At 44.1% G+C, this 22358-nt stretch overlaps 1 protein-coding gene across 2 annotated transcripts in view; it reads right to left on the bottom strand.

Moving 5' to 3' along the window:
- EDNRB (endothelin receptor type B) overlaps positions 1 to 19864 on the bottom strand; it is a 32775-nt gene extending 12911 nt beyond the window's left edge. For both annotated transcript variants that reach the window (XR_014563392.1, XM_083735320.1), the window contains exons 1-5: positions 19724 to 19864; positions 17762 to 18279; positions 7942 to 8054; positions 6014 to 6218; positions 2518 to 2667 (exon numbers count right to left, since the gene is read on the bottom strand). Coding sequence is in view for 1 of the 2 variants with exons in the window: in XM_083735320.1 (XP_083591446.1) it covers positions 2518 to 2667; positions 6014 to 6218; positions 7942 to 8054; positions 17762 to 18279; positions 19724 to 19859 (1122 nt within the window). In the remaining variant the exon portion in view is untranslated. The remainder of the gene's footprint in view (positions 1 to 2517; positions 2668 to 6013; positions 6219 to 7941; positions 8055 to 17761; positions 18280 to 19723) is intronic.
- Between the last annotated feature and the right edge of the window lie 2494 nt (positions 19865 to 22358).

The following is a 22358-nucleotide window of genomic DNA, read 5'->3' as shown; positions in this document are numbered from 1 at the left end:
CCTTCCTCGGGTGCCAATTTCTCAGCGCCCTGCCAGTCCCTGACGCATGCCTGGCATTACTTGGTTGCATGCTATTATCTCAGAAGCTCAGCCTCGCCAGCTCTAGAAATCGCCATTTTGCCTATGGAGTATATCGAGCAGAAGGCACGACTCTAAACAGCTCTGTGGTAGTGCGAGAGCCCCAGGAAACGGAAATGCCAAACCTCTAATCTAATTCAGCCATCCAAGGCCCATATTGATTTGGCCTAGTCCAGTGGTGTCCAAACTTTTTTCAAAGAGGGCCAGATTTGATGAAGTGAAGGGCCGTGAGGGCCAACCAAAGTTGTTAACCTTTTTTTAGGATTTGAGTTTTTTTAGGTTTGTTGAGGTTTTTTTAAGGGTTTTTTTTTTTTAAGGATTTTACCCCAGGAAATGAACTGCCACAGGGGCCCGAATTAAACCAACTGGCGGGCCAAATTAGGCCCCCGAAACGGACTTTGGACATGTCTGGCCTAGTCAGAGCCTCTATGCCTGAGGCTACCACATAGTCACATGATCATCCATTAGCATGACTGTGAACCGCCCTGAGACCTGTGGGTACAAGGCGGTATAAAAATTTAATAAATAAATAACAATGATGACAAGGCTTCGAACCCTCCACCAGACCTATGCACGTATAACCAGCCTTCTTGTACACACCGCATATGTTTGTATTCATCAACCTTGGTGGGAAACCCACTTGCAGATCCCTTTTCTGCCCTTGTGGCTCCCCCTGATATAAGTAATCCATCTCTCTGGTTTGTAATAAATTGGTATATTTTTTTAGGCCAAGTTTTAACATGCTGCCTGTTTTTTACTACTTCTTGTCTTGGTATTAAGTATAATTTGCTCGGTGGTGTGCCACAACTGTGAACTCCACACCTCAAACATGTGTTCCTGTACAGAAGAAAACAATTTTTCTACTGACCAGGAACATGACTTTACAATATAAAAGGTAAGTCCACTCGTGGCCGACTCTCGCTTTACTGGCCGAGGGAGCCGGCGTACAGCTTCCAGGTCATGTGGCCAGCATGAGTAAGCCGCTTCTGGCAAACCAGAGCAGCACACGGAAATGCCGTTTACCTTCCCGCCAGAGCGGTCCCTATTTATCTACTTGCACTTTGACGTGCTTTCAAACTGCTAGGTTGGCAGGAGCAGGGACCGAGCAATGGGCGCTCACCCCATTGCGGGGATTCGAACCGCCAACCTTCTGATCAGCAAGTCCTAGGCTCTGTGGTTTAACCCACAGCGCCACCTGCGTCCCCACTTTACAAAATATACAATGAGAAAACCGTGCCACCGGGAGATTGGTAGCATGGACTATGCAGGATCAAGTGAGAGGTCTTAACTATGGTTATATTGGTATTCTGGTTTGGGGGGAGACCTCTCTATGCCTTCCTTGACCCCAAGAGGGTGTGGTATTTCATCTTCAAACTGTGGTTAGCTTAGAAATTATGTGTCTTTTTTCCTTGTTTCCTGTGTATTCCAGGGGGCCTTCATCTAAATAATGGCAGGAGCAGAACAACAACTGCTTGTGCAACCGGACTCCCCACACCCCTCTCCTCCTGCCACACACCCCGTAAATCTATCCGGTGGGATCCTCCAGCCCCCCCCAAGAGCAGATTTGGGGATAGTGCCAGATGTGTGCAGGGGGGCAGGAATCCCATTGCACAACTGAAATCCATTCCACACATGGAATTATGTCGTTGAATACCACCCTCCACTTTTAAGGAGCAACCACTGGAAAGACTAGGCAGAGGATGCAAAAGCTATCGCTATGTAGCAAAGGTTATGGATACAGTGGGTGCAATCTAGTGGTTGATGCTATACTTTTAACATGTTCCAGTGAAGATGCCAAAGCCATAGCTTCTCCTGTCCCATTTCCCCACACGGTCCACCATCTGCATCTTTACCGAAACCCTGGAAACAAAGCCTGTTTGCGCCTATCAACCTGCTTGTTATCATTCATCGAGACAGATGAAGACCGCACTTTAGCCTGCTTGAGTGCTATAAAAAGCATCAAGAGAAAACTTTCCTGGGAAAGTTATTTTCATCAAAATAGGATGTACACAATGTCAGGGAGATAGGCCAGTGTGTTTGGCTGTTAACCAGAAGGTTGCTGGTTCGAGGCCACCCAGCGACGGCATCTAGAGAAAAATTTCCTGGGGAAGAAATTTTCGTCAAAATGGGATGTACACAATGTCAGGGAGATAGGCCAGTGTGTCTGGCTGTTAACCAGAAGGTTGCTGGTTCGAGGCCACCCAGCGACGGCATAGAGATAAAAATTTTCTGGGAATGAAATTTTCGTCAAAATAGGATGTACACAATGTCAGGGAGATAGGCCAGTGTGTCTGGCTGTTAACCAGAAGGTTGCTGATTTGAGGCCACCCAGCGACGGCTGTAGGCAGGATTCTTGCATCGCAGGGGGGGGGGGTTGGACTAGATGCCCCTTGGTGCCCCTTCCAACTCCACAATTATATGATTCTGTATGATCTTTACCTGTTTTAAGTGGTCGTTTAAAGCGATCTGCATCCCACTCTTCTTCCTGAGCATCTCGCAGGTCATCAAAGTGTAGAAAAGGCCTGTGGTTGCCAACGGCAAGCAGAAATAAAAGCTGAAGAGCCACCAGTCTTTAGCGTCCTTGTAAAGCTAGGAGGAGGAGGGAATGAAAAAAATAAGTTTGCTTTATATTTTTTAATTATTTTTTTCTGCTTTACATTTTAGAATATTCATTTAAACAACCTTAAAATATCAGTGACTTCCCTTCTTCTCTTTCCATAGTTGATTTTGCATACCATAAATCCCTGCATATTTTACATAAACCAAACCATCCAGTATTCCATTATTACACCCCATTAAAACTTATTTACACTGTTGAATTTATCTTAATGCTGCCATCGTTTTCAAGTACACACAATTCCCCCCCCATATATTCAATAAACATTTTCCAATCTTCCTTAAACGCCTGCTCTTCTTGTTTTCTTATTCTGTATGTTAAATCTGCAAGCTGTACATATTCCATCAATTTAAGTTGCCATTACTTACAATAACTTTGCTTTATAATGGCAGTCAAGGACACATGCATGTCCACGATGTACAGAGTATCACACGCCAAACCTAACAGACTGGCATGTTCAGAGTACCTTCATTAAGAAATCGGCCCACTGGAGTCTCATAAGAATATGCCGTTGTGCAGCCTCGGACTCCCACAGCAGGCAGGTTGGCCGGAAGAACTGGTGCCCAGGAGAAAAGCAGCACCCCACCTGACATGGGAGTCCTACTCCATCACCACTCGGAGGACCGCAAGTTCTCCATCCTTGCCGCACAGGTGAGGAAAAATGAAGGGACTCAATGCACTCACTTGCCCCATGCCTTCCTCTCTGCTCTGAGGGACGTGGGAGCCCCAGCTGAACTCTACTCACAAGGAAGGAGGAGCCAGTAACCTTCCTTCCTTGGCTAATCTCGCCTGCTTTTCTTGCCAACTGCGAGGGGAGATTAGCTGTGTGAGAGATAAACAATGGAGGCGGGGGGGGGGGGGGAGGAGCTCTTTCTTCCCCAGAAGGGACAAATGTGATGGGGAAGGAGACTGCACTGGCTGCCAAATCAGCTTCCGGGCCCAATTCAAAGTGCTGATTTTGTTTTGTTTTTTAAAAGATATTTATTAAAGTTTCAATATTAATACAATAAAAAAATCAAAAAGAAAAAAGAAAAATTAACAAAAATACAAAAATTAAAATAATTAAAAACACACACAGTTTCCATAACTTATTTTCCATTAACTTATTTCCCAGACCTCCTCATACCTCCCTTTTTTGTATTCCAATTCAAATTGTTAATTCAGCAAATCCTTATCAATAAGTTTTAACCTGCTTCTGAACCTTTTTTCCCATATTCTCTTAAAACATTACAGCTGGAAACCGCTTAATTTCTATCCGACATCATTCTAACATTCATTAATTTTGCAGTATTTCTGTAGATAGTCTTTGAATTTCTTCCAATCTTCTTCCGCTGACTCTTCTCCCTGGTCTCGGATTCTGCCAGTCATTTCTGCCAGTCCCATATAGTCTATCACCTTCATCTGCCATTCTTCCAGAGTGGGTAGATCTTGTGTCTTCCAGTACTTTGCAATGAGTATTCTTGCTGCTGTTGTAGCATACATAAAGAAAGTTCTATCCTTCTTTGGCACCAATTGGCCGACCATGCCCAGGAGAAAGGCCTCTGGTTTCTTCAGGAAGATATATTTAAATACCTTTTTCATTTCATTATAGATCATCTCCCAGAAAGCCTTAATCCTTGGACACGTCCACCAAAGGTGAAAGAATGTACCTTCATTTTCTTTACATTTCCGACATTTATTATCGGGCAAATGATAAATTTTTGCAAGCTTGACTGGGGTCATGTACCACCTGTAAATCATTTTCATAATATTCTCTCTTAAGGCATTACATGCCGTAAACTTCATACCTGTGGTCCATAACTGTTCCCAGTCAGCAAACATAATGTTATGTCCAACATCTTGTGCCCATTTAATCATAGCAGATTTCACCGTTTCATCCTGAGTGTTCCACTTCAACAGCAAGTTATACATCCTTGACAAATTCTTAGTTTTAGGTTCTAACAGCTCTGTTTCTAATTTTGATTTTTCCACCTGAAAGCCAATTTTCTTGTCCAAATTATATGCCTCCATTATCTGGTAATAATGAAGCCAATCTCGCACTTTGTTTTTTAATTTCTCAAAACTCTGCAATTCAAAGTGCTGATTTTGACCAATAAAGCCTTTAACGGCTCAGGACTGCAATAGCTCAAGGACCGCCTCTCCCCATATAAACCACCCTGGACTCTGTGTTCATCCTCTGAGGCCCTTCTTCGTGTGCCTCCTCCATGTGAGATCCAGAGGGTGGCAATACAACAATAGGGCCTTTTCTGTAGTGGTTCCTCGCTTGTGGAATACTCTCTCCAGGGAGGTTCGCCTGGTGCCTTCACTTTTAGGCAAAAATGTTGCTCTTCACCCAGGCCTTATTTACTGTGTTTTATCTTGTATTTTATTCTGTGAACTGCTCTGAGATCTTTTGATGAAGGGGGGTATGTAAATATAATAATAAAATAAAAAGGTCAAGGTTAGTTAGCGAGCACTTGACACTCATACCAGCTGGGTCCACGTATCAAGACTAAGGCTGGATCTAGACGCATCAAAGAAGCGTTTCGGTTAAACGCATTGTAAACTCATACAGGGAAATCCGGTTGGGAAAGATGAGACTCCACAGCGCCACCTGGTGTCACAGTGTTATATCGCATATACAATGCATATACAACGCTTTTTCTTTACCAATCTAGCTGAGTCCTAAGTGTTATATAGCTCTTCCTGACAACTGAGAGGGAAAATAACTTGCAAAACACACAGTGGATTGTAATCAATGAACTTTTACTCAAGAGTAGGCCTGCTGAAATTAATGTCCATGACTAAGACCCATTCACTTCCATGGGCCTAGTCCAGGGGTCTGCAACCCGCGGCTCCGGAGCCGCATGTGGCTCTTTTATACCTTTGCCGCGGCTCTGGGGTGGATACTAGTGAGGGGAGGAGGCGCATTGTGCGCCCCGACACTCCCCACTGTGGTGGGCGCTGTACTGGCTGTGACGTCGCATGGGGGCGGTGCGTGCGTTAGTCACGCACCGTCCCGACGTCACCTCCCCGCCCGTTGCGGCTCCCAGGTTTTTTTTCTTCGGAAACGGGTCCAAGTGGCTCTTTTTGTCTTAAAGGTTGCAGACCCCTGGCCTAGTCTGAATGAAGGTTAGTTGAATGCAATCCTGTTAAGTCAAGACACAGGTTTTTTTGTGAGTCTTATGTTTACCATTGCTCTTTGTCTGCAAGTACACAGACAGGTGCATCATTTGTACCCTCCTCAGATGTGTATTTCTGAGACAGGCAGGGTACGACTTTATTAAATAAACACATCTCTTAACGCGGAAGCAGCTGGTTCACGAGAGAACACCGTACCTGCATGAAAGAAGTTTCCTGGCGGGGATTAAGTAGACACACTTTAAGTTTCTGGCCGTGGTATGGGAGGGTAATCAAATCAAAGCCTAAAGCCTCGGGGACAGCTAAAACAAGAGACACGGCCCAGATCAGGACGATTTCGACCGCTGTCCACATTGGGACTCCAATTCCCTTGATACGGCTCCACGAAGCGACTGCCCGATACCTAAATGGAAGAAAGAGGTGCTGATTAGATCAGATCATACACTATGCTGGGACTAAAAGCCCATCCCCTCCTCACTCCTGCTGATGTGAACTTAAGCGTAAGTGGTGACTATTTAGGCCCTGTTTCTGTCCCAAGTACAGCACTGCAGAATCGCCTGCAGCACGGAAGCTGAAAGCATGACATGTTGGGAAATAAGCAATAACAGCAGCTCCTGCCTCCATCTGAATCTGGTCAGCAGATAGCTCACGAGGAGACCTTCTCCAGAGTCGGAAGAGGATATCTTCCATGGCCGTTGAAATATACTCGGGAGTCGAGTGTGGATTTCATGCTCTTTATTCGGCTCATAGTAGCGAGGAATGAAAGTTCCCCCAAAATATCTGCATTATATACATTATTTACACAATGGGCTGCACGTGATTGGCTAATTCTGGGATTCTCCTGTAGGCCAATCAGGTTGTGGATTCACTTCCACCTGGAGCTGGACTGGGTGGCTCCTGCCGACCAATCATACTGCTGCATTGCTCTAGGACCAATCATACTGCTGCATTCTGGACCCTACTGTTCCATGACCAATCAGACTGCTGCATTGTGAATCCTATTGTTCTAGAACCAATCAGACTGCTGTCTTTTGGATCCTATTCAACTCAGTACATAACAGCCGTGGTTCCTGGCACATGCCCTACGGGGGGGGGGCAATTGGATTTTTAAGGGGGGCAATTCGACAATGAGTTATTAGCAGTGAATGGCCTTTTAGGCTTCCTCCACGTGAATAGGAGTTCACTTTTGGAATAAGAAGAATTATATGTCACAGGCATCCGGATTTTAGAGATGCTTAGGTGGTGCATGGCCCAAAAAAGGTTGGGAACCACTGCTCTACGGGCTCCAGAGAGGTTCTCCTTGCAAGCCAGAGGGGCAAGTGGGGCTTTGCTGAGGCTTTTCAGCCTCCCAGCTAACAGCTGTCATGCAGGAAAGCCATGCCCTCAGCTGAGCAAGCGCCTACGCTACTTCAGCTCATAGGAGCCAGAGAGGCGATGGTGGGGTGTGTAGTTTTGTTAAGCTGCTCAGCTGCAGCGAGGTACCTTCTCTGCACCTCAGCAGAGCAACCTCAATAGGCCTCTGGCTGGCGAGGAGTCACTCCCTACCCCACAAGCCTGAAGAGGTCCTCTTTGGGCTCTGTGGTGGGTCTTCTGGGGGAGGTACGTTCCAGCACACTTTTCTCTAGAAAAAAATATATTGCCCATACCCATCTGTTCCTTTAAGTATCTCTTCTCTAACATGCAACAGAATTATTTTTTTCCTGGATCTACTATTTAAAAAGGGACGCGGGTGGCGCTGTGGGTTAAACAACAGAGCCTAGGACTTGCCGATCAGAAGGTCGGTGGTTTGAATCCCCGTGACGGGGTGAGCTCCCGTTGCTTGGTCCCTGATCCTGCCAACCTAGCAGTTCGAAAGCACGTCAAAGTACAAGTAGATAAATAGGTACCACTCCGGCAGGAAGGTAAACGGCGTTTCCGTGTGCTGCTCTGGTTCGCCAGAAGTGGCTTAGTCATGCTGGCCACATGACCCAGAAGCTGTACGCTGGCTCCCTCGGCAAATAAAGCGAGATGAACGCCGCAACGACTGGACCTAATGGTCAGGGGTCCCTTTACCTTTACCTTACTATTTAAATTTATACCAAATGTGCACACTGGGTAAAAATAGAATGAAGATCTTGATTTCTCACCTATCAATACTGAGAGCACATAAACTTAACACGGTGATGCCCAACGATGTCTTTTGAATGAAGGGGACCAGTTTACACACGGCAGCCCCAAAAGGCCAGTTTTCCGCATGGAGCTGCAAAGAGTGAACAAACAGCTAAGGGTTAACAATTCTATATCAATCACAATTTGTGCCTCTATGCAGCTATATCTGCAACCCCCCACCAGCGATTTAGAACCTTAAGAGTAGAACATATGTTAAGAGAATCAAATGGAAATATGTCCTTACAGCGAATACTGAACTATTACTATAGTCAGGTAGCAGGTATAAGGCTGCAGCCTAAGCTAAACTCTGGCACATGGAAACCAGACCAAATAATAAAGCTGCTAGAACATGCTCAGGAAAATTGAAATGAAACATCGAACGCATGGATCGGGCCTAATCCAGGAAAAATTAATCACATGGAAATCAACAGAACTTAAGCTAGTAATGAATAAAGTCTGGCTTGTATAACTTCAATTGGCCAGAGATATATGTGTGGTGAAAAAGTGGGAACTGATCCTTTTTGAAAGACATGTATCAAATCTAAAAGTTTCACTTTTGTAGTAAGTTAAGTTGTCGATGCAATCCTATTGCATTATTTTTTCCACCATACATACGAGGTCCTTATCTGACTGAGTAAACATGTACAGTGGTACCTCAGGTTACATACGCTTCAGGTTACAGACTCTGCTAAGCCAGAAATAGTACCTTGGGTTAAGAACTTTGCTTCAGGATGAGAACAGAAATCGTGTTCTGGCGGTGCGGCGGCAGCAGGAGGCCCCATTAGCTAAAGTGGTGCTTCAGGTTAAGAACTGTTTCAGGTTAAGAACGGACCTCCGGAACGAATTAAGTACTTAACCCGAGGTACCACTGTACTGCCCTATTCCACTGATTTTTAATGTAACTTAACAATGATTAACCAACTGGCATTATTAAATTGATTAATAACCTACCTATTAGATTAAAAAAATAATCATTAAACCAAAACGCCAATATAAATGCTTTTTTGAGATTTTGATGCAAACGTGAGACACCTTAAAAATTATTAAACAAAGACTACCACTCATTGTTGGGTGGAAAGGCTGCTTTTGATATTTTGATTTCCACGTCGTAATTCATGTCAAGCTCATGCCAGGACCAAAATTTCAAAAATCCAACAAGCGCTTTAAAGCTCAGCTCCCTTATTAAAACTGGCCCTCACTGCTTAATGACTTCATTAAAACTTTAGTTGATTAATGCACTGATTAAGTCAAATAAAGCTTGCAGCCTGGATTTAAAAGGAAAAAAAATGTAGATGAATGCATATTTAATCTGATGAGAAGAGGCGATGGAGGTATTCAAAAGCAAGAATTTGTTTCATGCAGTGGGGTGCAGGAAAAACTGAAGCGGTAAGACAAATACTGTATAGTCTGATTTGAAGGCAAGATATGATCCTCCCACCCACATAGCATAACTAGGAACTGAATCAGTCCACAGAAAGAGGACTATGGCTTTATCTGCCTGGGTGATAAGATAGAGACATGATTCATGAATGCTCTGGAGCTCAGAGGGGTTTGCAGATCCTCCAGACTCAATTTCATGGTTTGAGTGAGCCAAGCAAGTTAAACAAGTTAGAGATTTGTCCATATTTATTTCGTTGCCATGACTTTAAAACAGAAATCTCAACTTTTAGGACTCAGCTTGTGGATACTGTCACAGATACTCCCCAAAGCGTACTAATAACCTGGATTTCTCAAACCCGAGTCAAATTGTTGGGGAGAGAGCAGGGTGTGGGCAGCAACAGCAACTAGAACCAGTTGACCATTACAGTGGTACCTCGGGTTACATATGCTTCAGGTTACATACGCTTCAGGTTACAGACTCCGCTAACCCAGAAATAGTGCTTCAGGTTAAGAACTTTGCTTCAGGATGAGAACAGAAATCGTGATCTGGCGGTGTGGCAGCAGCAGGAGGCCCCATTAGCTAAAGTGGTGCTTCAGGTTAAGAACAGTTTCAGGTTAAGTACGGACCTCTGAAACGAATTAAGTACTTAACCCGAGGTACCACTGTACAGGCTGGAAGAGCAAAATGGATGGCTCTTCACAGTTTATCATCTTGGCATTTCCTGGCAAGATAATATCAGCAGTATGGAATGTGCAGACCTACCAAGTGCCTTGGTTTTTCCCCAAAGAGAGATGGCTGCAGTGATTTGGGTATGTATACAAACTGCAAGAGGGATTTACTCTCGATATGGTGATATCGTCAATGCCAATAATCCTAGAGGTCACTCAGTATTTTGATAGAAGGCTCCCTTTTCAACAGACCTACAGTTTCTCTTATATTGCTCCCAGGAATGTAAAAAAATATTCTGGCTATGTATTCTTAAGGAAATTAGCCCTGAGTGCTCACTGGAAGGACAGATTGTGAAGGTTGAGGCCCCAATACTTTGGCCACCTCATGAGAAGAGAAGACTCCCTGGAAAAGACCCTGATGTTGGGAAAGATGGAGGGCACAAGGAGAAGGGGATGACAGAGGATGAGATGGTTGGACAGTGTCCTCAAAGCTACAAACATGAGTCTGACCAAACTGCAGGAGGCAGTGGAAGACAGGAGTGCCTGGCGTGCTCTCGTCCATGGGGTCACGAAGAGTCAGACATGACTAAACGACTAAACAGTAATGCTTTCAATAATGTCTAAAAATGTTATAGCTACATGTGGTTGAACTTTATCGCACGCTTACATGATAGCCTTGGGAAAGCCTATTTTGTGCACTCTTTACAAGGATGCAAGGGAGTTCAAGCGCATGGCTATACAATGGTACCTCGGGTTACATACGCTTCAGGTTACAGACGCTTCAGGTTACAGACTCCGCTAACCCAGAAGTAGTACTTCAGGTTAAGAACTTTGCTTCAGGATGAGAACAGAAATCGTGCTCCGGCGGCGCGGCAGCAGCAGGAGGCCCCATTAGCTAAAGTGGTGCTTGAGGTTAAGAATGGACCTCCGGAACGAATTAAGGTACCACTGTAATGTTTTATACATGTATGGGAGTGACATGGGAACAATCGTACAGAAGGCTGCAGCCACGTTGCCCAAGTATATGTAAAGGCAGCCAGACACATTTCCAAATGTAATTTGGATGCCAGCCAAAACCTTCTCATTTAATCTACAAATGTGACACCTTGCAGTGGGTCTGGCTCATCCTGTTTGGCACCCTTCATCCGCCGGAAGAAATGTAACCACATGACTCCAAGCCATCCAAGGAGCTTACAAGTCCATCATCTCATGAAGACAGATGGTTGATAACAGGTACTTAGATCTAGCTCTTGCAGCATGGGAGCTGTCGCTGCAAAACTCTGAATACTATGATTTATGCAAATCAAATCCACAGAAGAAGAAGAAATTACATAACTAATTACATAATGCAACCACTTTACTAAGATTCTCGGTTACTGCAAGAATCAAACCAGTTAGCCTAGAATTGTTTCATAGAACTTGTCCTGGAGAAAAAAAGAGATCTGATTATTCACAGTCACATTTGCTGGGAACAACTGCACCTTCCTAGGAAAAACTGCCTTACACTATCATCTGAAATGCACGGCAACTGTTTGGTCATGTTAAAATCAACGTTAGAGAGGCATGATGAAAATTATTTGAAGCCCAAGATGTTAAATTATTTTTGTATGCCACAACGGCTGCCCGAATACTACTTGCTAAAAATTGGAAAACACAAGAATTACCAACAGTGGAAGATTGGCAGATGAAGGTGATGGGCTTTTTGGAGCTAGCTGATCTGACTGGAAAAATCCGCGACCAGAAAGGAGTTTCAAGAGGACTGGAGGAAATTTAAGGACTATTTGAATCAATACTGTAATATAAAAAATTTGAAATTACTTGAAAGAAACAAAGAGGCCTAGGATTAAACGAAGTTATAATTAAATAAATGGGATTTAGAATATTAAGAAATGTGAATAAGATGGACTATAATTGGAAATTGTTTTAGTTAAAGAAAGATATTGGAAATCTGTTACTTTCAACTACAAGGAAACTTAGAAGGGAGGGACTAGAGGAAGTCAACCAAGATGTTTAAAAAGTTGGATGTGTAAAGAATTTAAGTTAGTTGTTATTGTTTATCTGTTCCTTTTTTTCTGTTCACTGATGTATTTTTCTTTTCTTTTTTCTGTTTTTGTGTGTTATTCTGCTTTGTGGTTTATGTTATTATTGTGGAAAAACTTATAATTTTTTTATTTTTTTTAAAAAGAAAATTATTTCAAGCTGGAAAAGGAGCCAGGCACTGAAACTTGGCAAATCTTAGAGAGGATGGGATAGAGAAGAAGCTTGGCAGCAGTGAAACAGAAGAAAGGACGAGGCTAAGGCAGTGTTAGAAATACTGTGCTGAAGATACAGAACTTGGGAAGACGAAGGAAGGGTTTTGATGGACACAGAGAAGTGGGAAGCTGCTAAAAGGCAAAGGGCAAAAGCATGGAGACAGGAGTGGGAGAAGGAGACAGAAGGGGCTGATAAAGGATAAGCTTGTGTGGAGTGATATGCAGATAAGGGATACAGAAAGATTTAAGAGCACTGGATAATAACCATGAAGCCACTGCAAACAAGCATAGCTTCACACTTTATGTAGCTGCAAACACATGATTTCCAACCTAACAGGGAGCCATAAGAATCCAGCCTGGAATAAACTTCCATTCCTGATAGATGTGCTTTGAAAAACATAGGCTTCACACACGCTAACTATCCTGTTTGAATCCATTTTGTGTGTATACCTTTCAAAGCTGTGAAGTGGTCATTTAAAGAGATATTGCTGAGGTTTGATGTATATCATGATTAAAAGGTGGAATTTAGCAAATCGGTTCAGAACTGGTCAGAGAGGGTAACAGGAATGGTCTGCACACACTGCAATACTCTACCATATTCTGAAATAGGGATGCCCAGAAGTTAAGTACTTAATTCGTTCCGGAGGTCCGTTCTTAACCTGAAACTGTTCTTAACCTGAAGCACCACTTTAGCTAATGGGGCCTCCCACTGCCCCCGCGCCGCAAGAGCACAATTTCTGTCCTTATCCTGAAGCAAAGTTCTTAACCCGAGGTACTATTTCTGGGTTAGCGGAGTCTGTAACCTGAAGCGTATGTAACCTGAAGCGTCTGTAACCAGAGGTACCACTGTAAAAAGAAAGGGGTGTGTGTGAATCTATTCCGAGTCTCCCCAAGATAACTGTTTCAATTAATACAGAGATTTCAGCTGAAAGCACTCATGATAATCTCAGATGCGGATCGGTCTGTGAATGAAGACTGGAGGGCAACATCAAAAAGAAGCAGACTCATAAAAACTCATGGAAATTCAATTAGCTTTCGCCAATAGAAGGGATGATGGTAGTTGTAGTCTAACAGCCCCTGAAGGGTCACTGGTTCCCCATTCCTATTGTATGCTGCAGAAGATGGGATGTAAATCTCAGGACCCCCCTTCTATCCAGCCTGGGATTATTCCCAGTCTCTGCTCCTTCTCCAAGGCCCTGTCTCTCATTGGCTCTGCGCCGCCTGAGTTAAGTAATGGCCATCCAACCTCTGCTTAAAAACCTCCAATGAAGGAGAGTCCACCTCCTTCCAAGGAAGTCCATTCCAATGTCTAGCAGCTTACACCATCAAAAAGTTCTTCAACATGTTCAGCCGGAATCTCCTTTCTTGTAATGTTTGTTCCGTCTGTCCACTTCTGCCTCTGTCTCTCCCTGCCCAACACTAATATGTGGCCCTTGGGAAATTGTCTATAAGGGAACCCCTGGGCTTAAATAATAATAATAATAATAATAAAAAGAATTCCCATCTCCTGTGTAGAAATATGTTAAAAATTATCACCACTTTGCAATAATGCAGGAAATGGGTTTACTGGTAAGTTACAGCGTGGTAAAAATGGTAATCTGTATTTGATCTCTGCTCCTCTAAAACATCATCCAGGAGAAACACAAAAGCATTTTGTGGCACTTTCCTCCAATTCCGCCAACGTCTGACTATACATTTACTTACTGTACTAAAAAAATACAGTTGTACCTTGGTTGTCGAACACTTTGGTACTCCTACATTTCGGCTCCTGAACGATGGAAACCTAGAAGTGAGTGTTCTGACCGAACGTCCAATGGCGCTTCCACGGCTTCTGATTGGCTGCAGGAGTTTCCTACAGCCAACCAGAAGCCATGCTTTGGCTTCCGAACGTTCTGGAAGTTGTAACAGACTTCCAGAATGGGTACGACTGTAAAAACGTTGCACTGAATGGAATGTGGAGCACCCTAGTTGGTGTAAAGTGTTGCTGACACCCCAGAAGTCAAAGGATGCTAGGTTATTTGAGACGGATGCTGTGGCAGCAGATGGCCTGCACCAGCAGGGGGTTGTACTAGATAATCCCCGAGGTCCCTTTCAACCCCACGACTCTGTTCTATGAGAAGTTCTTTCTTGCTCTCTCAATGTGGCAGGTCCCCTCTCCTTAGTCACTGCCCTAGAAAAGTGCATGAACGAATGATGACGCTGCTTTTCTGAGAGCTCTGAATGAGCTTTGCAGCGATGGGAAGCCAAGGAGGGTGGAATTCGTGAGCGAAGCAATTCTGAGCTCTTGCTGCTTTTGTACAGGAAATTCAACATGCGGAGTCAAACAGATCTGCATATATCTGTGACAATGGGAGCGTTTGTTTTTATTTGACAAACAACACTAAGCATCAGCTAGCAAGCGAAACGAACTTGATTTCTGGGAATTCAACAACTGCAAAAGAAACTACAAGGGCAACTACTGAAATAGTTTCAGGATTGGTTTAGGAAATAGGATGCTGTTGTGCAGGAAGCCCCCATTAAGGCTTTTTTGGGTGTGCATTAAACCTCTGTCAAATGTGGGAAGGGCTGGGAGCAGGAACAAAACTGGCAAGCTTTGAATTGTGGCTAGGATAGTCACTGTGGTCAGTGACACTTCCTTTGCACACATACTGAGGATCTGTTCTATCCCAGCTAGACATGAGTCAACCAAACTGTCCAATGCCACCAGCTGAGAATGGGATGGACTTCAGAAGGAAATGGCCAAAGAGTTGTTGGTCAAGGAATGTGGTTAGTATCATGGTGGCTCAGTTGATTCCCAATGCTATGGGGCAATGATGGGTCAGTGCATCAGCGTCATATATCCTACCATCAGCCAAACGGAACCTCAATGGGACATCATAAAAAGATTGATAAAACACAACTTCCACAAACCAGGATTGCCCAAATGTAGCTCTCTCCCTTGTCAAAATTGTGGAGGCCATAACTGACTCAAGCGAGTGAGCTAAGCCACATGCCTCAAGGCTTGCTGCCTCTCCCCAAGACCCCAGCCGGGGACCCTAAAATGAAGCCGACCCCTGCCCAATTATTCATATTCAAATATCTTCCAATACTTGGTATTAACAAGAGCAGTCTAGTCTCAACAGATCACCTTCATTGCCTGGGGTATCAGATAAGGCTGTGTATATCTCTAACTGTGTAATCCTAACCATATCTACTCAGAAGTAAGTTTAACAGAATTCAATGGGGCTTACTCTAGAGTAAATGGGATTAGGACTGCCATCTAAATTCCAGGGGAATTTGAGTTTTTGAGACAATATTCAGTGATATTTCCATCTTTCATGAATTTGTCTACTTTTTTAAATTTAAGGCTCTTAAATTTGCCCTGTAATAAATCCTCAATATGAATATTCATGTTATTCAGTATCACAGCAGAAAGTTCCTCAGTTCTGTTTTGCATAGTGTGAAATACAGTACAATGTGAATGAAATCCAACCAGAGTTAAGCACTCTTTAAGACCCAGTGATTACAAAGAGTTATACACTCATCTATCTCCCGGCTGAGTTTCTCATAGCAAAGTCAAAGGGGGCGTAAAAAGTGAATGTTTCTGCACACCTCATGAAGCGCACCCCATTTCTCATGACAATTCATAGCAGCGCCCATTTACTCAGAGGTAAGCCCCACTGAGTTTAATGGGACTTACACCAAAGAAAGTGTGCACAGGATTGCAGCCCAAGACAAGCAGTTGTTGACAAGACTCAGTCTTGCTGACAAGACTCTAGGGTTCAGACCTAGAACCGCTGAAGAGATGATAAAGTAGATAATGCCTCTGACCATGTGCAGAGTTCCTTACTCTCACTACTAAGTACTGTCAACCCCAACATATCTGTTATTAAGACAAAAGAGTTTCTAGGGCAGAGTGTATAACCTTTTGAGTGCTCTTGAGTAGCACCTCTCACTGAAAAAACACTTTTTTCTACTCATTTTTGTTTTTTAAAAATTAATACTGTTTTTATTTATTTTCATGGCACAGAAGATAAATTTTGACAAATCAGTTGTTCGAAAAGCCCCACAAATGGCTGTTTGCTCATTTTAATTTTGAGCAACTTGCAACCCTTTGTAGCCATGTAGTTTCTTTTTAGAGCTTAAACATTTTACGACCGAGACTGTTTAGAAGACTTAGGCTGCAATTCTGGGATGTAAGCCTCAGTGAATACGGTGGAACTTTCTTCAGAATAAGCATGTACAGGACTGTACTGTTAATACTACTTAAACCGCTCCTCTGTTTTAATGGATGCAAGGATCCTGTGCGTACACTCCACAATTCTCCGCCCGAGAAGCTCTGTCCTTTCAACGGCAAACGTGTGGGTCGGCCACCATTAATGAGCAAGGCCTGTGATGTACTCTGCACATGCTCAGAGGCCACCCCTTTGTTACCACCCGAGTCCCTCAAACTTAGATTACAGAGCGATTTCAAATTAAAGCCCAGTATCCTCAAAAGGAATCAACAACTTTTTTATGATTGCTAATTTCTGGTAACGCTCTTATTAATGTCTTTTGCATAAATGAAGCTACATACAGAGAGAGGGGTGATGGTAAGACGCCTGTGTGGGAGACAGGCAAGACTGTGCTTTTCTGAGGATGTGAGGCTAAGAGGAAAAACGTCCCTGGTTGGGCAGACTCACATCTTTGTATTGAAGATTAGAGTATAAATAGAATAGAGGGAGAGGGAGATAGATCTATGGTCTTTTCCCTCTCTTTTTTCTTTTCTCTCCACTAGCACCTTAGAGAAGTGTGCATGCACACGAAAGCTCATACCAATAACAAACATAGTTGGTCTCTAAGGTGCTACTGGAACGATTTTTTTCTTTTTTTTCTTTGCTTTCTTCTTCTTTTCCATTTCTTTCTTTTTCTGACTTCATTTGTTCTAGACAGTGCTTTTTTCTGGGGGGCATGCAGGGGTACACATACCCCTAAACATTTTGTGAAACTTTGTACTTTTGTCCATTTACTGTACAGTGGTACCTTGGGTCAAGTACTTAATTCTTTCCGGAGGTCCGTTCTTAACCTGAAACTGTTCTTAACCTGAAGCACCACTTTAGCTAATGGGGCCTCCTGCTGCCGCCGTGCTGCCGAAGCATGATTTCTGTTCTCAACCTGAAGCAAAGTTCTGAACCTGAAGCACTATTTCTGGGTTAGCGGAGTCTGTAACCTGAAGCGTATGTAACCAGAAGCGTATATAACCCGAGGTACCACTGTATTTATTTTTCCCAATTTGAACTATAAAATGGTGGTTTTCTTGAGTCAAAATGAGAGTATCCCTAAACATTTTTTTAGGGGGGGAAAAGCACTGGTTCTAGATATAATTCTATTGTCTCCTCAAAACTTTAATAAAAATTTCGGGGGGGCGGGGAGAGAGAGAAAGGAAACAAGAAGACGTCGCCCGAGTCCCCCTGCTTAGGTCTGCGCTTTGCTGTTCCCACGCCACCAACCGCGCGCCTTGCTGTCTGCCGCCGCTTACCTTGTACAAATTGATGGGGATGTCGATGATGATGAGCAGCAGGTCTCCCAGCGCCAGGCTGGCGATGAGGATGTTGGGGCCGTTCCTCATGCATTTGTTCTTGTAGATGATCCGCAGCAGCGTGGAGTTGCCGATGATGCCCAGCACGAAGACGGCGCAAGCCACCACCGTGTTGACATACTTGAACGCCTCGGCGATGTCCGTCTTCCTGGCGCACGGCGGGTACGACCCTCGTTCACCCTTCCCGGGCGCCAGCGCCTTGGAGAGGTTGGAGCTACCGGTGTCCTCTTCCTCCAGCTGCGCTCCGGCGGCGATCGGGGCGACGCTGCTCTTCCTAGCGCCAGCGGCGGGGCTGCTGCGCCCGGCCTCCCCCTCGAGGCGCGCCGGAGAGGCGCTGCTGGGCTCCAGCGCTGCGCTGTAGCGGAGCAAGAAGAGCGCCAGGACCCACAGCTCCCAGGCGCTGCGCCTACCCATGACCGCTGCCCGAGGAGACTGGTGCGCACGCCGCCGCCTTGGGTCTAAAAGGACGGGAGACAGAGAGAGAAAGCCTCCGGATACGGGATCAGCAAGCCCGCCAGGTGGCAGCGCCCGCCGGATCCCCGTCGCGGCCAATCCCAGGCAGCCCCAAACACGTGCGCCCACCCTGAGCGCACCAGGCGGCGAAGCAGCCCGGCCATCTGCTGAGCGTAGGGCTGTGCGCCGTCGGGAAACCCAGGGAGAAGTGGGAGGGGAAAAGGAGAAGAGGGAAAAAAACCAACACACACACACACACGCCCCCGAGCCAAGCAAGCGTGATTTGCGGGGTAAAAACCCTGCCAAGCCTCTTTATCTTTACGCTTGGCTTTGATCTTTTCCCGGGCGCACAGCCAGGTTAGGTGCAAAAGAAAACAGCGAGCTGCGTAAAAGCGAGGGTATCTGCTGTTCCCATTGAACTAATCTCTCCAATTTTAATATCGGGGGGGGGGGGGATTCTAAACTCAAGGGTGAACCACGACGTCATGGGCATAGCCAGGATTTATGTTGGACACCCACCTGCCATCATCCTCTGCCTGGCTCTGGCTAGCAGATTCAGAATGAAATGTCTCAACAAGAGTTGTTTAAAATTACTTTATTTTGCCCCCCCCCCCAATGCTCAGAAACATCTATCAAAATATTTCTACAATTTCTACTTTTAGTATTTTTATTTATTTAATTGAATGACCGCCGGCTATACCCATGCACAATGGGCGCAGTTTCTGGGGAATCTCTGCCAACAATATTTGTTAAAGGGAAATATCACAAGACACTCAAACATTGGGAATATAATATTTTGGTTAAGTATAGGTAGTGGGTTGATTCACAGCATGTGATCCTATTAACATGCCTATTCCGAAGTAAGTCCCACTGAGCTCAACAGGACTCATTCCTTGGCAAATGTGCAGATAGGATTGTGGCCCACTCAGGGAAAACAGTGTGTGATGGGTTATTTGTGAACATATGTCTGCTCAGGAGTGACTTGCATTTAAATTCCTCCTTTCCCATCACATAGTCACATCCCAATACCTCTTAAGGCATATTGATTGCATGTGGGTATCTCTAACTGCTGCTCTTTCTTGGGCAAATTTATGAGACACTCAAGATGGCTCACAAAAAGGATCCCATAATCAGTAAAAGTATGAAAACCCCAAGTAAAAATAAATCAGAACTGTTTTTACTATGGGGCAAGACCCTTGACTGCACTATCTAAAACATGTTTACGGGGATGTTCCTGAATTACTTCACCTTGACTTGAAACACATTATGCAGAATCAAATCAAGTCCTATTTCATTAGGCGAAATAAATTCCAAGTAAGATTTCATTGAAATCAAAGGGACTTCTTAAAAAACACACGTTTTTAATAAGAATCAATTAAAAAGAGACATCCTCTGGTTATCTAGTAAAAGCTTGTGTTCATTCTAAACCGACTTGAAATAGATCTTTACCTTGTAAATTGTCCAAGCAGAAGAGTCCTTGATTTAGTTCCAGCTGCTGGTAGAAAACCCTTTCTTGCTTGAGATAGTTTGTCTGCCCACTGCTTGTCTGGTGTCTACAGTGTACAGGGTTTTGATAATGGAGCATTCTGAAGGCAGTCTCCCCGGTTTATTTATTTTTTAAAACCCACTTGTGTCTTTCCCATCAGTCACTGCTAAACTCCACCCCCTCCTTCCACCAGACCAGCAGCCTTTCCCGCTTGTCAGCTCTAAAGGCCTGGAGAACATCAGCCCAAAGTTTCCTGTTAGCTGAGACATGTCACAATGCCCTTCCATGGAAATCTGAAACATGGGGAAGGGGAAAGTGAGAGACAGAGAGAATCTTCTGGCTGTAAGATTTAACATCCTTATGAAAAGAATTAAAAAATTGAGAGCCAGGATGGTGTTGTGATTAGAAGGTCCTCTGACTAGGATTAGGGAGACGAAGTTTCAAATCCCGATTTAGCCATGAAGCTCACTGAGTGATCTAGTTGGAAGGAACCCAAGGGGCTCCCTGCAATGCAGGAATCTCAGCTAAAGCATCCATTTCCTCTTACTTCATAGACTTCTTGTGAGGTTAAAATGGGGGCAGCTAAGGTGTTGCCCTCCTGATGCTTTTGGACTGCAACTCCCAGAAACAATGCCTGGCTCAAGGTCATCCAGTGAGTTTGGTAGCTACGTGGCCTCCTTGGATCAGTACACCACACTGCCTCTCATAGGTGGTGAGTGGGTTAGGCTGTACACCCCGCTTACTCTCAACTGGCAACTGGGGATTTGGTCCTGAGGTCTCTAGTTGTCGATCCCTGCTATAAATCATATTAGCGTACAGTGGTACCTGGGGTTACAGACGCTTCAGGTTACATACGCTTCAGGTTACAGACTCTGCTAACCCAGAAATAGTGCTTCAGGTTAAGAACTTTGCTTCAGGATGAGAACAGAAATCGTGCCCCAGCGGCGCAGTGGCAGCAGGAGGCCCCATTAGCTAAAGTGGTGCTTCAGGTTAAGAACAGCTTCAGGTTAAGTACAGACCTCCGGAATGAATTACCGTATTTTTTGCTCTATAAGACTCACTTTTTCCCTCCTAAAAAGTAAGGGGAAATGTGTGTGCGTCTTATGGAGCAAATGCAGGCTGTGCAGCTATCCCAGAAGCCAGAACAGCAAGAGGGATTGCTGCTTTCACTGCGCAGCGATCCCTCTTGCTGTTCTGGCTTCTGAGCTTCAGAATATTTTTTTTCTTGTTTTCCTCCTCCAAAAACTAGGTGTGTCTTGTGGTCTGGTGTGTCTTATAGAGCGAAAAATACGGTAAGTACTTAACCTGAGGTAGCGCTGTAGTCAACTTTCCCAGCAGAATGTGGAAAATGGATATCCCATGATATCAGATTTAATGATCACTTATATATTTGCATATATTTTCAAGATCTGTTTTCCTATCTGTGTGTTTCACCTGTACAACTGATGATAAGAAATGTCCACAGTTTTTTTAAAAGAAAATATTTTTATTAAACAATTTCAATATAACAAGTTATCAATCCAAATAATCAATTACATTATTTCCCCCCTTTCCCCCATCCCTCCCACTCCCCCCCCAGACTTCTGTCAGCTCCCCCCTCTGATTTCTTTGCACATATTATTCTCTGCTTGTTATAAAATTGTACATATCTTTGCCATATCTATCATATGTTCAACCAATAAATTTGTGGATGTTTATTCAAAACCTGCCAAGGAGTCCAAATCATTTTGTTGTCTTTTTAGGTAATTTGTAAAAAGTTCCCATTCTTCCTTGAAGTCACAATTGTTTTTATCACGCAGTTTGTATGCCAATTTAGCCAATTCCGCATAGCTCGTCAATTTTTCTTGCCACTGTTCTTTTGTTGGGATTTCCTCATTCTTCCATCCTTGTGCTAACAAGACTCTTGCTGCTGCTGCTGTTGCAGCATACATAAATAAATTCTTTGGTTTTTTATGCAGGTCTTGTCCTAAAATCACTAACAAAAATGCTTCTGGTTTTTTTTACAAATGTCATTCTGAACATTTTTTTCAATTCATTATATATCATTTCCCAGAATTTTTAAACTTCTCTACATTCCCACCACAGAAATGTCCACAGTTTTAAGTTTGTGTGTTGTCTTTCTAGAGATCCGTAAAAGTCTTCCATGCTCTTAAATCTTTGGGCTTGCTCATATGCCACATTGTCATTAAGAAGATCAGAATTAGAGGAATCTCATGGTTTATCATCCATAGGCATATTGGGACCATTATCATAATACAACGTCCTTACAAATATAGCCGTTCAGGAGAGTAGCAGCACTGTACTGAAACACTTGTCTGCTAAGTGGTTGAATTTCCACTGATCTCTCTTCTCTAGTTCTGGCAGTTCCAAACCCCACAGAGAGAAAGATCACTTTGCAGGGAGGGTGGAGGTGAATTTCAGGAGAAAATCAGCTGGTTATTAACTCACTTCCTTGCTGGAAATAGCCTCCTCTAGAGAGCACTTCTTGCTTTGCAGAAGAGGAGGAGGCGGCTGTTGTGCTAAAGCAGCAATAGCCAACCTGGTGTGCTCCAGCTGTTTTGGATTGCAGTTCTCATCTGCCCCCAGTGAACATGACTC

The sequence above is a fragment of the Podarcis gaigeae genome (assembly GCF_964106915.1).
Source record: "Podarcis gaigeae genome assembly, chromosome: 4".
Taxonomy (NCBI): Eukaryota; Metazoa; Chordata; class Lepidosauria; order Squamata; family Lacertidae; genus Podarcis; species Podarcis gaigeae.
The sequence above is the reverse complement of the archived record's forward strand: the minus strand, read 5'-3'. Positions and strand labels throughout refer to the sequence as shown.